General features: G+C 51.7%; 1 protein-coding gene across 1 annotated transcript; it reads left to right on the top strand.

Moving 5' to 3' along the window:
• Window positions 1-6,286: 6,286 nt before the first annotated feature.
• LOC112898782 (uncharacterized mitochondrial protein AtMg00810-like) lies at window positions 6,287-6,826 on the top strand. Its single transcript, XM_025967074.1, has one exon. It carries the CDS (start codon window positions 6,287-6,289, stop codon window positions 6,824-6,826), a length of 540 nt encoding a protein of 179 aa, XP_025822859.1.
• Window positions 6,827-18,935: the final 12,109 nt, after the last annotated feature.

The following is an 18,935-nucleotide window of genomic DNA, read 5'->3' as shown; positions in this document are numbered from 1 at the left end:
GCGCACCCCCACGGGCGCGGTGGCGGCAGCCCAAACGGGCGTGGACGCGCCAGCGGCGATCCTGGTGGGGACGCACGCGGCGGCCGCGCTCCCGGCGACGGCGGCTGGGTCGACGGAGATCGCGGCCTTTACAGGCAGCGCGGCTCTCCCTCCCCAGACCGGCGCCATGGTCACCACGGGATCCAGGCTATTGTCAGGGACATTGGCCCTGGCGGTGGGTGGCCTACCCTCACCAAGACCAACTATATCGAGTGGGCTGTGGTGATGAGGGTAAGGCTCCAGGTGCGGCACATGTGGGAGGCAGTTCGGTACGGCAACGTCGACTACGACAAGAATCGACGGGCGCTTGATGCCCTCGTTGCTGCAGTCCCGCCCGAGATGCAGTTCTTGCTTTCCAAGGAGCGGACTGCCAAGGAGGTCTGGGATGCCATCGCTGCAGCACGCATCGGCAGCGACCGCGCCCGCAAGTCCACACTGCAGGCACTTTGCAAGGAGTGGGAGAATATGGCCTTCAAGCCAGGTGAGGACGTTGATGACTTTGCTCTCCGCCTCAACACTCTGCTGCAAAAGATGGTGCAGTATGGCGATGACACCTACGATAAAGAGATAGTTGTTGAGAAGCTCTTCCGCTGCGTCCCCAAGAAGTACAAGCAGATCGCTCGCTCGATCGAGTCTCTGCTGGATCTCTCCACAAAGTCGATCGAGGAGGCGATAGGTCTCCTCAAGATCGTCGATAGCGATGAGCCACAGCCTCTTTCGGGGCCTATCACCATTGGCAGGAAGCTCCATCTCACTCGGGAACAGTGGGAGGCCTGCCAGGGTGATGGGAGGAAGGGGGAGCCCTCCTCCTCGACAGCCACGATGCGGCCAGGCCCACATCGCACAGGTGGAGGAGGAGTAGCCGGCTCTGCTCTTGGCACATGCAAGCATCGAGCTACCTCCAGCGGCATCAGCCGCAGCGGATCTCCTCCACCTTGACAAGCCAAGGCACACGCCTTTCTCGGCGATGCATCCAATAACGACAAGACTGACGGGTGGTGCCTTGATACCGGCGCCACCCATCACATGACCGGTCAGCGGGAGTTCTTCACCGAGCTTGACTCCAGCATCCGAGGCTCCGTTAAGTTTGGGAACGCCTCCGGCGTGGAGATCAAGGGCATCAGCTCCGTCATCTTCACCTCCGAGTCTGGTGAGCACAGGCTGCTCATTAGAGTCTACTACATCCCCGCATTGAGGAACTCTATCATCAGCTTGGGACAGCTGGATGAGAACGGTTCGCGCGTGGGGATCAAGGATGGAGTCCTGAGGATTTGGGATCGCCATCATCGCCTTCTTGCCAAGGTAACCAGAGGTGCAAACCGACTCTACCTCCTTAATGTGCAGGTGGCACAACCCCTCTGCCTCGCTGCTCGTCGGGATGACGAGGCGTGGCAGTGGCACGAGCGCTTCGGGCACCTTCACTTCGAGGCCCTGAAGCGGCTCAGTGCCAAGGAGATGGTGCGAGGCCTGCCATGCCTCGACCACGTGGAGTAGTTCTGCGATGTCTGCATGTTGATGAAGCAGAGGCGGCTCCTCTTTCCCCAGCAGATGAGCTTCAAAGCCAAGGAGCGGCTCGAGCTCATGCACGGGGACTTGTGTGGCCCGGTGACACCAGCCACACTGGGAGGACGACGTTACTTCCTGCTGCTTGTCGACAACCTCTCCCGCTACATGTGGGTGATGGTCCTCGGCAGCAAGGGAGAGGCTGCGGACGCTATCAGGCGTGCGCAGGCTGCTGAGGAGGTGGAGTGTGGCCGCAAGCTGCGCGTGCTGCGCACCGATAATGGCGGTGAATTCACGGAGGCTAAATTCGCGTCGTACTGCGCTGATGAGGGCATTCAGCACCACTACTCCGTGCCTGCAGCCCGCAACAGAACGGCGTCATCGAGCGGCGCAACCAGATGGTTGTGGGGATGGCTCGGGCCCTCCTCAAGCAAAGGGGGATGCCGGCTGTCTTCTGGGGAGAGGCGGTGGTGACGACTGTCTATATCCTCAACCGCTCGCCTACCAAGGCTCTCAATGGCAGGACGCCGTATGAGGCTTGGCATGGGCGCAAGCCAACGGTCTCCCATGTGCGGGTCTTCGGCTGCCTCGCGTTCACCAAGAAGCTTGGCCACGTCGGCAAGCTCGATGACAGGAGCACTTCCGGGGGTGTTCATCAGCTACGCGGAGGGCTCGAAGGCCTACTGCATTCTCGACCCGGAGACACAACGTGTGTGCACGGCGCGCGATGTAGTGTTCAACGAAGGGCGAGGATGGGCATGGGACAAGGCGGCGGAAGACGGCTCGACTCCGACGTATGACGACTTCACTATCGATTATGTCCACTTCGAGGGAGCTGGGGGAGTAGGCAGCTCCTCTTCACCGAGCGTGCCTACCTCAGTCCCCGAGCCTCCACTGACCCCGGCGCCCGCTACTCCGGCAGCGCCACGCTCTCCAGCAACGACTCCGGCTGCGACTAGCTCTTCGCGAACACCACTATCGCCGGTGACCCCACGCACTCCAGCACCACCAGCCACTCCTCCGGGCATGACTACTCCAACACCAGCTCGTGTTGAGAATAGCCCGGTAGAGTTCGCTACTCCGCTCTTGAAGCGTCCCCTCATCAGAGGTGACTAAATGTGATACAAATATCAGTCCTAAGAGGCTGATAACACATTTATTACAACAGATGGTTCATTACCGTACAAACCGTCGAGATAGCGGGCACTGAAGCGCCACTATCAAGAGGGATAATATAAGGACTACAAACCAAACCAAAGTTCCAATGAAATCTAAGATAACATCAGAGTCTTGCGCCATGGTAAGCTTCTTGTGGAGATCCTGAACCACAGGCAAGATTGGGTGCAGGACGGCGACCTATTCGACGTCTTCAAAAACGAAGTTCGGATCCTCCTCTGTAAAAACTAGGCAAGAGTGAGTACACACGTACTCTACAAGTCCAACCACACCCGCGGAGGGGAATAATAAAGATCATGCACAGGATATATCAAGAATGAGGCTAGGGTTCATTTGCGATAAAGCGAGATTTTACACATGCAAGGGTTCATTTAATAAAAGAGTTTTCTCAAGTCATTTTTGCAGTAATCAAATAATAAATAGGGTTGATCCTACACAAAGGATCCAAGTTTTAATGCTACCGGACTCCACATCCATAGTAGCTCACGGCACAATTGCCGGGCACTTTCAAAACAACTCACGCCACAAAACCAACCATCCAAAAATGTCTATTGAAGTGACCATGCCGTAACTCGTCCAATGCCGTGGACACGGCTATTCGAATAGATTTTACACTCTGCAGAGGTTGTACACTTTACCCACAAGTAGGGTACCACACTACGAACACCTTAATGTCGCTGCGGATCCTAACAAAGCCATTACCCACCCTAGCTGAATCTAACTAGCCAACATGGAAGCAACCATGGGGTTAATGACCTATCAATAAGGTCATAACCGGCACATAACTCACACAGATCGTATTCCTTCTTCATGATCTCCCGTTGCTCACCCGCTCTCCTTTTGGCTAGCAGAACAACTAGTGGGGTTTATGCTAAGCCGTTGCCCACACAACGGTCGAGTGGTTGTACGATAAGTGGGTTAGGCAAGATGACACCTCAGTTCATCCTTACATTGAACAGATGGACATCTCCCAACCATGCTCAACCACAAAGGTACAAGCTCACCAGTGGTATTTCACACAGAAAACGCCGTCCATCTCATCAGGTTATATCTTTCTTTTATTTTTCTGAAATCCTGATTTATCTTTTAAAACACTCACACCCTTATTTTCGGTAAATCTCTTTGTGGTCATGATTAAAATATAATAAAGGAAAAAAAGGTAATAAGCATCTCTAGCAGTAGTTAACGTCCAACAGAGCAAATCCTATATAGACATTAACCTAGGTCATCAAGGAATAGTCATAGCAATCAAGGGGTGGCTATCCAACCATGTCTTGCAATAAAACAATGCATTTTATAAAACAGGCCAATAGGTTGCGTTTATAAAACTGGGATAAATATGCATCAAAGGATGGGATTGGACTTGCCGTCCTCAAAGCCTTCCGGAAGCTCCTCCTCAAGGTACGGGTCTTCGGGCTCCGGCTCGCGGTCCTGCTCCTCCTCGGTCACACCGTCGGCTACAACACACAAACAATCACACAATAAAAATAAAGTTCGCCGACGAGCTAAAAAAAGGGAAATAGAGAGCTTCGATTAAAAAGTAGAGGAGACTATTATATTTGTTGGATGTGGATCTTGAGACTTGGAGAGAATATTTGATGCATGGTGGAGTTTGGAATCGATTCAGAACATAATGTCGCATGAAATGGGGGGCTGCGGACTGCATAAGAAGGAAAAGTGGAGGGGGTTATGCACAAGTCTGTCTTTCTTCTTCCTCGAGACAGAACAGGAGGGGAGGGGAACGGTAGGAGGGGGGCGGCCAGGCCATGGGCGCCGGCCCCCTGGCGCATGGCAACACCCGGGGGGGGTGAATAGAGAGGAGGCCGAGGGGGTCCGATTCCGGCCCTCACCTCGTGCGGAGACGGTCTACGGAGGGCTGTCCACGGTGATGGGTGGTGGGCGGCAATGGTGAGCAGCGGCGGCAAGCTGCAGCGTGAGGTAGAGGAGGAGAGGTGTTGGGGCGGTGTGGGCGGAGTGAGGGGCGGCTTGGGGTCTGATTTATAGGCCGAGAGGAAGAGGGGAGATGGCCGACATGGGGGGGGGTCACGGGCAGTACAGGAGCTTCGCCATTAATGGCGGCCGGGATGCTCGGGGACAAAGCACGAGCTGCGAGGGCGAGGGGACGGGACGGAGACGGGCCGGCGCAGCAGCGGGCCGCACGCCGGCTTGGCGTGCACAGGCAGCAGGCACGTAGTGGCACAGCGAGTGGCAGCGGCCGCGGCGGCCGTGGCGTGACACGGGCGGCGTGATGCGAGCGCGCGTGCACGGCCAGCAACGGGGGCAGCAGCGGGTCGTGCGCTGGCCCGCGCGTGCGTGCAAGGAGCGGGCTACAGCTCGAGCAGGCAGCACAAGGGAGAAAAAGAAAGAGGAAGCCAGCGCAAAAAAAAGAGTCTGGGAAAAAAAGTTTTAAGAGAGAAATAAATGGATTTGAACAAAATATGAGAAAAGAAAAGATAGGACACGCGCGCGGCGCCAACGATCGCGGCCGGGTAGGCGCACACAGCCGACCGCGACACGATGGTGATGTAACGGGACGGCGGGGCTAGTGGAAAAGGAAAAGGGATGGGCGGCTCTGCGGAAAAAGAGGAAGAGACTGCGCGATATCGGAACGGCGGAAAATCGGGAGGTGGGCTTCGGGAGCTCAAGCGGCGATAAAGTTTTAAAAGATTTTTAAACGAGGGATTGGTAACGCAATTTAAATAAGATAAAAACACGGGCGTTACAGCTCTCTCATGATGAGGAGCACATCGACGCGTACCGCGATGGTGAGCCGTTGCGGTATCGTACGATGGAGGACCTTATCGACGACCAGCCGGTGCCGGAACTGGTACCTCACGATCTGGAGGCGCAGTTGCACCTTGCGTGCGGTGACGGCGAGCCTTGGTCTTTCGTAGAAGCTGAGAGACACGCGGCATGGTGTGCCACGATGCAGTCGGAGATGGACGCGGTTGAGAAGAACCGCACCTGGGAGCTTGCTGACCTCCCTCGTAGTCACCGAGCGATCACCCTTAATTGGGTGTTCAAGCTGAAGAGGGATGAAGCCAGTGCTATCGTCAAGCACAAGGCTTGCTTGGTGGCACGCGGTTTTGTGCAGCGGGAGGGGATCGACTTTGATGATGCCTTCGCCCCTATGGCATAGATGGAGTCTGTGCGACTCCTCCTTGCGCTGGCTGCCCAGGAAGGCTAGCGAGTTCATCACATGGATGTCAAGTCGGTGTTTCTTAACGGTGACTTGAAGGAGGAGGTCTACGTGCACCAGCCGCCGGGATTTGCGATTCCCGGCAAGGAGAGCAAGGTTCTACGCCTACGCAAGGCCCTCTATGGCTTCCGACAGGCACCAAGGGCATGGAATGCCAAGTTGGATTCCACGCTCAAAGTGATGGGCTACGAGCAAAGCCCGCACGAGGCGGCCATCTACCGGCGGGGCAATGGAGGAAACGCCTTGCTAGTGGGTGTCTACGTCGATGACTTGGTGATCACCGGTATCAAGGATGCGGAGGTGGCGGCGTTCAAGGAAGAGATGAAGGCTACCTTCTAGATGAGTGACCTGGGACCTCTCTCCTTCTACATGGGGATTGAGGTGCATCAGGACGACTCCGGGATCACGCTTCGACAGACCGCTTATGCCAAGCGCGTCGTTGAGCTGGCTGGGCTCCCCGACTGCAACTCAGCTCTCACTCTGATGGAGGAAAGGCTGAAGCTGAGCCGCGACAGCACAATGGAGGAGGTGGACGCTACGCAATACCGGCGTCTTGTGGGGAGCCTTCACTACCTCACCCACACACGGCCGGACTTAGCATTCTTCGTCGGCTATGTTAGTCGGTTCATGCAGCGACTGACGACGGAGCACCAGCAGGCTATGAAGAGGATCATCCGCTACGTTGCGGGGACTCTCGACCATGGTCTCTACTACCCGAGGTGTTCTGGGGAGGCACACTTCGTCGGGTACAACGACAGCGACCACGCCGACGACATCGACACCAGCAAGAGCACGAGCGGCACCCTCTTCTTCCTCGGCAAGTGCCTCGTTAGCTGGCGGTCTGTCAAGCAGCAGGTGCACTACGCCAAAACAGCAAATAGGAGCAAGCAATCTGAGACAAGCCTCTAAGGGCACGTCTCAGATTACAGAAAGAGAGTCGCGCTAAAAATGAGGGCGCGGCGCTGCGTGGGGTGGAGACAAATGCGAGACGCGCCGTGGGAGGGCACGTCTCCGATCATTTTGAGATCTGAGATGCGCCTTAACGTGGCTCGTCTCGCATTTATTCCCACCTCAATGCGCCGTGGGCGGGCTTGAACGTAATGCGAGACGAGCCTTAGTAAGGCGCGTCTCGCATAGTAATGCGAGACGCGCTTTAGTAAGACTCATCTCGCATTGATCCCAAAAAGGGGGTGGGGCGCGGTGGGGCGCGTCTGTAGCGTACAATACAATTACATATTACACGTACATGGAATCAATCCCTTGAAACCGAACGAACATTCCATTACATTGTCTCAAATACGAATAATGTCACAATACATTACAATGTCTAAGCTAAATCTAGCAATTATTATTACATCGACATCAATTATTACATAGATATTAAATCAGGCATTGGAGCTGGCTTAGGAGTGCTAGCAGCTTCGCGAGTTGAATCAACATCCTACCCCCTGTTTGCGTTGTTGTTCCCCGAGACACAGCAGTTTACGGTGACTGCACAGTCGCTGCAGGGGAGGCAGCCGCCGAAGCAGCTAAACAGCTTCGACCAGCTCGGAAATTTCATCCTGGACCAGCTCGTGTTTCGTGGGTTTCGTGAGACAATAGAAATCGATAGAGTACTACCACTAAAGCAAACAAAGAGAAGCTTCCTCCATGGGTTTGCTGATGCCGATTCAGGCAGAATGCGACGATTACAACAAATACCTGCAACAATGGGGGATGTTGGTGGTGAAGGGCGTTGTGGTGCCCGTGTCGCAGATCTGCAGCTGGTGGTGGAGAAGCCCGGGGATGTTGGTGGTGAAGGGAGCTGTGGTCCCCGTGTCGCAGATCTGCGGCTGGTGGTGGAGAAGCCCGCTGGAGGAGGCGCCGCAGATCTGCCGGTGGCGACCGCTGTGATCTCCGAAGCGGTGCACTCCAGGAGCGCGGCGGTCTCGGAGGATGCGCCGAGGAGGGTGATGCCGAGCGCCGCGGTCTCCGGCACGCTGGGGAGGGGGATTTTGGTGGTGGCGAGCTCCTCGGTCTCCGGGACGCTTGGGAGGGGGATTTCAGCCGTGCTCATCTCGTTCAGCGGTACATCTCGCGACTATTTTCTTTCGTTAAATAGCCGGGACGCGTCTCGCTTTACGAATGGGAGACGAGCCACTGGATGGCACGTCTCAGATCATGCGGATGGGAGACGCGCCATTTACAAATGGGAGACGCGCCGCTGCACGGCGCGTCTCAGATCATGCGGATGGGAGACGCGCCACTGGATGGCTCGTCTCAGATCAGGCGGATGGAGACGCGCCACTGGGCGCCACTGGATGGAACGTCTCAGATTGCGTCGTGCATTTGGTCCCGCCTCAGACAAGACCCGCCTTGGGGTCTGGAGGTCCGAACAAGCTGTCCGAACTTGCAGTCTGATATTTTGGTGGTGCGGCTGGGTGGATCTGGGGAAAGTGGTGCTGGCGGATGTGCGGCTGGGTGGATCTGCCGCGGCGGGCGGTGGAGATCTCGTGGGGAGCGTGTCGCGGTGGGCGGCTGGAGCACGATCGAGCCTCTTCTTGCTGTCGTGTGTCGCGGGGGCAGTGGCAAGGTACCTCCGACATGATATCGATTCTTTTGGTTCACCATGTAATAATTAAGTTCTAAGTTCAAACTTTTATGGCTAGAATAGGGCATTATAACTTATGTTCAAAAATACACCAAGATTTTTTCATGATTGTCTTCAGACGTTAAGAGCATCTAATACTAAATTAATCCGAGATAAATCATATAGCATGAAAAGTAAAGATGAAAATCTTAAAATATTTTTTCTAGCACATGATATCATGTCATTTGCCATCTAACAATATTTGAACTTAAACACTAGTTGTGCATGGCCTCAAACTATGAGAATCCTAACGTTTTGATTTCATATTCTATATAGATGTCGTATCGGCGTTGGATGTATGGTCCACGCCTTTGCAAGGAGTTTATGGATGGTGTTGAAGCCTTCATTAAGAACGCGAAGAAAGATATGGTGGACAATGGTATACAGTATCTCTATTGCCCATGCAAAAATTGCAAAAATGAGAAGCGATATCTTCAAGAGCACGTGTTGAAATCACACTTGATCAAACGTGGATTCATGGAGGATTATCGATGTTGGAATAAACACGGTGAAGAAGGACTTAATGAAGCAGAGAGTAGGGATTCCTATGTGGAGAGGGAGGTCCATAGCGTTGTCGAAGAAGAGGACGACGATGTGGACGAGGCGGATATACTAGGGTTGAGCAATGCCGACATCATGGAACAGGTACTAATCAAACCTGGCCCCATAATAAAGCTTACAATTAGTATAATAAGGTCGTGCTAATATGACTTTTCATGTCTAGCTTGACAGGTTGATAACATAGAGGAGATGGTTTGCAATGCTGACAGACACGGCGACGATGAGTTCAAAGGATGCGAATTCGGAAAGTACAAGAGGATGATCGAAGACTCTAAGAAACCTTTCTATCCTGGTTGTGGATTGAAATACTCAAGGCTATTTGCAATGGTGAAGCTTTTTCAGTTGAAAGCAATCCACGGATGGAGTGATGGCAGTTTCAAGGAGTTGTTAGCACTCCTTAAGGACATGCTTCCACAAGGCAACACCGTCCCTGAGACCGTTTATGAGGCCAAACAGATTATCTGCCCGTTGGGATTGGAGGTGGAAAAGATCCATGCGTGCAAGAATGATTGCATTCTCTATCGTGGCTCGAATTATCAGGACCTTGAGAAGTGCCCTGTTTGTGGACTCGATCGATTCAACCGTAGAAAAGATGGTGGTGATGATGAGGACTGCAACAGAACAAAGGGCGGACCTAAAAAGGTGTTTTGGTACTTTCCAATTGTTCCACGATTGGTGCGCTGGTTTGCAAACAAAAAGGAGTCAGAATTGTTGCGATGGCACAAGGAGAAGCATAAGGTGGACGGGTTGATAAGACATCCTGCTGATGCCACACAATGGCGGAACATAGATTTGCGATATCCTAAATTTGCGGAAGATCCGAGGAATATTAGGATTGCAATGAGCACAGATGGCATGAACCCATTCATGAACAATAGCACACATAGCACCTGGCCAATTGTTCTGACGATATACAACCTTCCGCCTTGGTTGTGTAACAAACGGAAGTACATTATGCTGTCGGGCTTGATACCGGGGCCACATCAACCTGGCAATGACATCGACACTTATTTCAGTCCTTTGGTTGACGATCTGAAGTTGCTGTGGTGTGAAGGAGTGGAGGTCTGAGCGTGAGTACTTTCAGCTTCGAGCCATTTTGTTCGCGACTATCAGTGACTCTCCAGCGGCACGGAACTTGTCCGGACAGAGCAAGAAAGTAGGTTGCGGGTGCCCACATTGTTTGAGAGAGACAGACTCTGAGTACTTGAGTGAGTCAAAAAAAATAGTGTACATGGGACATAGACGCTACCTTGGAATGAAACACCCGTTCCGGAACATGTGTGATCACTTCAACGGTAAGGCCGAGAAGAGGCGTCCTCCTCCGCATTTCTCAGGTCATGATGTCTACGAAATGGTTAAGAATGTCCATGTTGTCCTCGGTAAGCGGAAAGGAGAGAAGAAAGGCAAGAGGGGCAAGAAGGTCGTTGTTGAAGAAGATGACATGTGGAAGAAGCAGTCGATTTTCTGGGAGCTACCGTATTGGAAGGACTTAGACGTCCGTCACTCTATTGATGTGATGCACGTGGAGAAGAATGTCTGTGAGAGCCTTCTCGGCACATTGCTTAACATGGACGGAAAAATGAAAGATCACGCACATGCACGAGCTGATCTTAAGAAAATGAAAATTAGAGAAGAGTTGTGGCTCAATGATGACTCCGTTAAAGGAATGGAGCTGCCCACATCATGCATCACCCTGTCAAAGAATGAGAAGAAGGAGTTTTGCGAGTTCTTGAAAAGTGTGAAAGTTCCAACTGGCTACTCAACCAACGTCTCGAAGCTTGTATCAATGCCTGATCTAAAGCTATCTCCCGGCATAAAGTCTCAAGATTACCATGTATTGCTGACGCAAATGATTGCCGTAGGAATTCGGAATATCCTACCGGTCAATGTTCGGGAGGCTATTATGAACCTTTGCTTTTTCTTTAATGCAATTGGTCAAAAGGTTCTAAGTGAAGAAGATCTTGAGTCATTGGAAAAGAAGCACTATGAAACTTTGTGCGTTCTTGAGATGTATTTTCCACCTGCCTTTTTCGATATCAGCCTTCATTTCACGGGCCATCTTATCAAGGAGATAAAGCTACTTGGTCCTGTGTTCCTTCACCAGATGTATGCGTACGAGAGATTCAACGGCATCTTGAAGTCACTAGTAAGGAATCGAGCTTTCCCCGAGGGCAGCATGGTACAAGGATATTGTACAGAGGAAGCCATTGAGTGGGCTCTAAACTACGCTGACCCGAGTAACCCGGTTGGTGTTCCCAAGTCTCGTCATGAGGGGAGTCTCACAGGCACGGGGACGATCGGGAAGAAGGCTATAATTCCGGATCGAGATTTATTTCATAGGGCTCATTTCCACGTGTTGCAACAAATGGACATTGTGTCTGAGTACTTTGATGAGCACAAGGAGCTGTTGCTTAGAGAGAATCCTCTACACAGTGAATCATGGTTAGCAAAGGAACACATGAACAAATTCTGTGGTTGGCTCCGGAATCGAATTTCACGATCAGATACTCCTATAAGTGAACAACTCAAAATTTTGGCTCTTGGTCCTATATTCACCGTTATGACATACCAAGGGTATGACATAAATGGATACACGTTCTACACCGAACGACAAGATAAGAAAAGCATGTATCAGAATAGTGGTGTACGTGTTGATGCTTACGATGTTAACGGAGAGGACAAAACTACGTACTATGGTCAAATACAAGAGATATGGGAGCTTGACTTTCACGGTTTTAAAATTGCTCTTTTCCATTGCAATTGGGTTGATGCAAATAGAGGTGTACAAAAAGACAAGTACGGGTTCGTTAGTGTCGATCTTAGCCGTCACGGATACAAGACGGACCCTTTCGTCCTCGCACAACATGTGGCTCAAGTGTTCTATGTTTCTGACACCACAAACAAAAGACTCAAGGTGGTTATACCTAGAAAATGGCGAATCGTCGGTGTTGAGAATGCGGTCGACGAGGAAGAGTTTGATCAGTTTGATGAGATACCTCCTTTCGCCACCTCAATGATCAAGCCAAGAATACCATCGGCCAACGAAACTCCCTACTTGCGCAACGAACATAAAGAAAAAGTCAAGAATTTCAAAAAACCAAGGGAACAACGGAAAGTAGCAAAATAATTGGGCACACAATGTATATTAATTGTTCCTTTGTCAAGTATGGGAATTGTGTGACTTTAATTGTTCCTTTGTGAAATATGGTAAAAGTGTGACTTTAATTGTGCCTTTGTGAGATATGATAATGTGTGAATATTTGTGAAGTACGAATTCATATTTGTGAGATATGAATATGTGTGAATTTTCAGGTCCAGAACTGAATGGTTGTGACTTTAATTGTTCTGGACATTCAGTTCTGGAACTGAACAAGAAAGGCGAGACGCGCGTTACCTACGGCGCGTCACTCATAAATGAGCGACGCGCCGTAGGTAACGCGCGTCGTGCATTCCCTATGCAAAACCTAGAGGCTGCGGGAGCAACCCAGGGACCCTGGGGCACTTGTGCCTAAAGAGAGAAAACAAAAAAAAAAGTTACCCCGGTTGGGGGTCCGAGGCCACCGGGCTCAACCCGCATGGTACCACGAACAGATTGAACGGGTTCGACCGGCAAGGGAGCACCCGGGCCCCAGACCCACACCGCCAGCATGGGCAAAGAGAGGAAACTGCGGCTCAAAGATACATGTATTGTAATCTCGAAACGGCAAAGACCGCCCAAGCTTATAAGCTGGACGCTCTCGGCCTGCGTTGGCGAGGTGGGACAAAATCCCCTCCCAACGCGCGCCTGATCAGGCAACCATCTCGGGGGCATCAGAGGCGAGACGCGCGTTACCTACGGCGCGTCGCGCATAACGTCGTGCATATCATGCGCGACGCGCCGTAGGTAACGCGGGTCGCGCATAAGACCACGAGCAGATTGAACGGGTTTGACCCGCATGGAACCCTCGGGGCCCAGTCCCACACCAATGCGCGACGGGCCGTGGGTACCGCGCGTCGCGCATTCCCCGGTATCTGCAATTATTTTTCGGGTTCTAAGGGGGTCCGGGCAGAACCTAGAGGGTCCGGGCGGAAAACACTTGTGCCTAAAGAGAGAAAACAAAAAAAAAAAGTTACCCCGGTTGGGGGTCCGAGGCCACCGGGCTCAACCCGCATGGTACCACGAACAGATTGAACGGGTTCGACCGGCAAGGGAGCACCCGGGCCCCAGACCCACACCGCCAGCATGGGCAAAGAGAGGAAACTGCGGCTCAAAGATACATGTATTGTAATCTCGAAACGGCAAAGACCGCCCAAGCTTATAAGCTGGACGCTCTCGGCCTGCGTTGGCGAGGTGGGACAAAATCCCCTCCCAACACGCGCCTGATCAGGCAACCATCTCGGGGGCATCAGAGGCGAGACGCGCGTTACCTACGGCGCGTCGCGCATGACGTCGCGCATATCATGCGCGACGCGCCGTAGGTAACGCGGGTCGCGCATAAGACCACGAACAGATTGAACAGGTTTGACCCGCATGGAACCCTCGGGGCCCAGTCCCACACCAATGCGCGACGGGCTGTGGGTACCGCGCGTCGCGCATTCCCCGGTATCTGCAATTATTTTTCGGGTTCTAAGGGGGTCCGGGCAGAACCTAGAGGGTCCGGGCGGAAAACACTTGTGCCTAAAGAGAGAAAACAAAAAAAAGTTATCCCGGTTGGGGGTCCGGGGCCACCGGGCTCAACCCGCAGGGTACCACGAACAGATTGAACGGGTTCAACCGGCAAGGGAGCCCTCGGGCCCTAGACCCACACTGCCAGCATGGGCAAAGATAGGAAACTGCGGCTCAAAGGTACATGTATTGTAATTTCGAAACGGCAAAGACCGCCCAAGCTTATAAGCTGGACGCACTCGCTTTGCGTTGGCGAGGTGGGACAAAATCACCTCCCAACGCGCGCCTGATCAGGCAACCATCTCGGGGGCATCAAAGGCGAGACGCGCGTTATCTACAGCGCGTCGCGCATGGAGATGCGCGACGCACCTTAGGCACAGGAGCACGTCGCGCATTTAGAACGCGCCGCTCGGCCTTCTTGGGACTTAGGTCAAATTTTCAAATCGTTCACACCCGTTCTCTGCTTCCCGCCGCCGCACCGTCCTCTCGCGCCGCCCGTCGTCGTTGAGCCAGACCGTCACTCCCTCGCGGCCGTCGTCCCCGGCCCCGCAGCGCCGCTCCGCGCTATCGGCGCCCCCCGGGCCCGAGCTCCCGTCGCCGCGAGTGCCGCCGCCGTCGAGCCTTCCCCGAGCCATCGCGCCGTCGTCCCCGGCCCCGCGGCGCCGCCCCAAGCCACCGTAGCATCGTCCACTGCCGCCGTAGGTGAGCTTTCCCCCTTTCTAATTAGTCAGTGTTCATACCCTACATATGGATGTATGAGGCAAGAAACATCTTCCATGGACACACATAGTATGTTTTGCTACACAGAATTGAAAACAAATCAAATTATCAAGAGCAAAAAGAGACCAACCTAGCCAAATAAAAAAAAGAACGGTTAATGACCAAAGATTAAGTCATATATTTCAAAAAATGGAGATTACTTTGCGAGAATATGTATCACTAAAGCATTAAGCATGTCTAGGCCTAGGTATGGGATTCATGCGGTTACTCTATGGTTGTATCTGATTCGGAGCGTTTACTCTATGGTTGTATCTATTTTTTTTTCTTTCTCGTGTAGCACGATGTCCAGTGGTCCGGACAGTGTGCAGCAAGCTGCAGGCGGTGAGGATAGTGTGCAGCAACCTACAGATGACAGAGCATCATCAGGACGGCCGGCACGGTCACAGTCAGGAGCTAGCACGTCTGGTGCTGGCAGAAAGAAAAGGTCACAGACAACGTGGCCATCAGATGTGAAAAGTTGTGGCCGGCTCAATTCTGAGGCAGCACCCGAAGACCCATCAATCTTGGTGAGATTAGCACGGGTTTGTGGCCTCACTGCCCGGCAAAGGGTGCCACTCACCTTGGAACATTTCGATGACTTGTCTTGGGACGACAAAAAGAGAATCTTCGAAAACAATATTCAACCCTATGTTGAATATCCGATAGAGTTGCACGATAAGGCTACGAAGCATGCTATGAAGATCATCTCTAAAGCCTGGAGGAGCTACAAGAACAAGTAAAGTGTTGTCACTTACTATTGTCATTTACTAACATTTTTTCATTATCTACTGTCACTTATGCAGATTTATTGTTTTGTCGTGCAGGCTTTTAAAGTGTTGGAAGAAGAAAGTGAACCCTTTTGACAAGTATGCGGACTTGACCAAAGAAGCCTGGGACGAGCTTGTTCAAAAGTGGAATACTCCCGAGTTCCAACAGTCAAGTGAGTATTTTCGGGGTCTCCGAGCGCGGAACGAGCTTGACCACCACCTTGGCTCAGCGGGATATGCTGGAAAGCAACGCAAGTGGGAGCAGGAGGATGAGATGCTGGCAGAGAGGGGCATTGAGAATCCCTATGAATCGTTTGAGGGACGGCTGGCACCATTTATGCGTGCTAGGTCAAAGCTCACGGAGGATGGCAATATCAATTTCTACAGCACGAGCGATGAGGAAGTTGCTCAAAGGGTTTTGATAGAGAGCAGCCAAGGTTCAAATGAAGGAGTGAGGGAGTTTGATGCGCTCACCAGGGCTTTGGGAACCCGTGAGCAACGGGGTCGTGTCCGTGGTGTTTCCAGTCAGTTGACCTAGAAGGAGAGGTTCCCTGAACACAAAGGCAGATACCGGAAGCGGACTCGAGACTCCTCATCAAAGGTTGACATAGATGAGATCAAAAAGCAGGTGAAGATGGAGATGTATGGAGAGCTAAAGACTGATATCGAGTCTCAGGTGACGATGAAGATGTTTGGAGAGCTAAAGACCATCTTCGAGTCTCAGGGATTGTCATTCCCTGATTTTCCGGGGAGTACGATGAGTGAAGAGAGAAGGGACAGCTTCGCTTGTACTGCAGCGGGTGCTTCTCAGAGTAGAGGGACAGAGAGGGCAATTGTGCCTACATCAGTGGAGCCGGATACGATAGATGGCTTGGCTCGTCCGACCCGATGCAGTCTTCTCGTGCAGCTGGTCGGAGATTCATCTCGATTGGAGGTCGGGAACGGGCTTGTGTATCCCGGTATGTCCCAGCTTGAAGGTGTCCAGGTCAGTGCATTGGTCTTTGCCTCTCTTTTCTTTTCTCCTATTTCTTTTTGTTTTTTTTCTTTTGGTATGTACAACTTGCTTGAGATTTAAAGGCTTTGTTGTTGTTGTTGTTGTTGCAGGTCAGGGCTGATTGTGCTGTGGTCAAGATTGACTACGTGCATGAGTTTGCTAAGAATATCAAGCTGCAGGTGCCACCAGATGACATGACCACCACTTTGCGGGATGCAGTTGCGAGAAGGGTTCAGTGGCGGAGAGCTGGTATTCATATTGATCCAGCAGATGCAGATTCAGTACCGACCAGTCAACCTCAGCCACAGAGTCCTGCAGTGCCACCGACGTTTTCTGAGCCATGCCCACAGCTGCCGGATACATGGGAAGCGTTACCGGATCCGCATCCTCCTGTCCCTACTCAGCCTCAGATTACCCCCCTCCACCTGTTCCGACAGAGCCAGCTACCGCTCCCAAGAAGCCAAGCAAGGCTAATCCTGTGAGGAAGAAGCAGAGTAGGCCGATGCAGGCGAAGCGGGAGATCTCAGAGGGTAAGAAAAAGGTGGATCGGATAAAACAACCGGTCACAAGGGCTTACACTTCTGAGAATCCAAAGTACAGGGTTGGAAAGTCCTTGCTTAGTGTCCCTGAGCTTCGGGCAGCAGGTCAATATTGTGTGGAGCTGCACAACTACTACATGAGCAATGTCAATCAAGCCGAGGAAATCATGGTGTCATACGAAGAGCGGCACTTTCTGCAGCTTGAGGGCAGTCGTAACATCTTTATTGTTGCCTGGAGCGATTTGTTCGACCTTTTCAACCTCGACGCTTTGGATCTTTCTCTCATTCGGTGCTTTGCATTGTAAGTCGATTGAGACTTGTTTCCATTTCAATGCATTTGATATACGTTCAACAATTTAAGTCGTTTCTATTTCAATTCATATGGATCGTGTAGGCACATGCAACAAGAGACAAGGCGTCGAACCGGAAAGAAGTGTGGGTACATTGACCCACAGATGATGACGGTGACATTTATGAATTCAGATAGAGATAGCTTGGTCAGGTGTGCACATTCAACAATTAAACTTGTTTTCATTTCAACTTGTAGCCACATGTAGTCACTTGTTTACATTTAACACATGTAACCGCTTGTTTCCATTTCAACTTGGTTAGGTACATGGTGAAGTGCATGGGAGTACATGCTGACAAGGAGCACATTGTGGTGCCGTACAACCCAAGCGACCATTGGGTTACACTCATCATCAATGTCAGGAGCAAGCAAGTCTTCTACCTTGACTCGAGCATTCCATCAGATGAGTCGGGCGCGCCTTAGATACGTGATTATTCTCTAGTCATCTCAATCCTTGACGAGTAAGTTTGTTGTTTGCTTTAGTTTTTTATCATTTGCCCATTTCAGAAGCATTTGTAATATAACATCCGGATGTCTGTGTTTAGGTCTCTTGACAGGCATCTTAGGGCCTCAGAAGGATACAAAGAGCAACGTCAAGTTGCGTTTACACATCACACCGCGTGGACGGTAACTACTATAACTAAATCGCTTTACTATTACGATGTTTTCTTGGTTCTAAGTGTCGCAAAATGCTAATTTCTATCTATCTTTGACATGTAGTGCACACGGCAACCCTCGGGTAACTCATGTGGGTTCTATGTTTGCCACAACATGCTTCTAGTTGCAGAGAAACCGGATTTCATGGTAAGAATTCTCACGTGTTCTAATTAAAAAATATCTGTCTTCATCTTGTATTCTAACTGAAGGACGAAGATGATTATTTCAATCGAACGACGCTTGGTAACGTGCAGGATATCCGAGAGAGGCTAGCGGGGTTCCTCATGATGGAGGTGATCAACAAAAAGGGGGAGTTCCATTTATGATAGCACGGCAGGCGATATTGAGCTAGATTGAGAGACTTGCTTTGCATGTACTCTATTGTTCTTATCGATCATTGTTGTTTTGAGTTAGGTTGAGCCTTGTTTTGAGTTTTGGACGAGGCTAATTAATTGTACATGTGTTATATAATACTATCTTTGCTTGTGTGTATCGCGCTGTGTGAATTGTATGGATGCCTGCGATGATTGCGGTGAATTCTGTGAATTGAAATCTTTTGCAGGTATTTGAATGCAGCTGCCAAATCCTGGCTAGTTCCAGGATGCAGCTGGGGAAAAAAAGGCCCCTGTTGGGGGTAGACTAATGCAAGACGCGCCTCGCTTAGCGCGCGACTCTCAATAGGCTCCCAGGGGCGCCTGTGTGAAGCCAAGGCGAGACGCGCCGTAAGTGAGGCGCGTCTCTCATCTGTGACTAATGCGAGACGCGCCTAGCCTAGAGCACGTCTCGCATTTGGCTCTCAGGGAAGCCTGTGAATCCAAGGCGAGACGCGTCGTAAGTGAGGCGTGTCTCTCATCTGTGACTAATGCGAGACGCGCCTAGCCTAGAGCGCGTCTTGCATTTGGCTCCCAGAGAAGCCTGTGTGAAGCCAAGTCGAGACGCGCCGTAAGTGAGGCGCGTCTTGCGTTTTGGTAATCTGAGACGCGTGTGAGGCGCGTCTCAGATTACTTTTTAATCTGCGACGCGGTAATGCGGGACGCGACCCCTGCGCGTCTAGCATTTTGCCTAGGGCACGTCTCAGATTAGGGCTTCTGGCGTAGTGGTGGTGGCTCTGTCCAGCT

This window comes from Panicum hallii, chromosome 1 (genome assembly GCF_002211085.1).
Source record: "Panicum hallii strain FIL2 chromosome 1, PHallii_v3.1, whole genome shotgun sequence".
NCBI classification, from domain to species: Eukaryota; Viridiplantae; Streptophyta; class Magnoliopsida; order Poales; family Poaceae; genus Panicum; species Panicum hallii.
The sequence above is the reverse complement of the archived record's forward strand: the minus strand, read 5'-3'. Positions and strand labels throughout refer to the sequence as shown.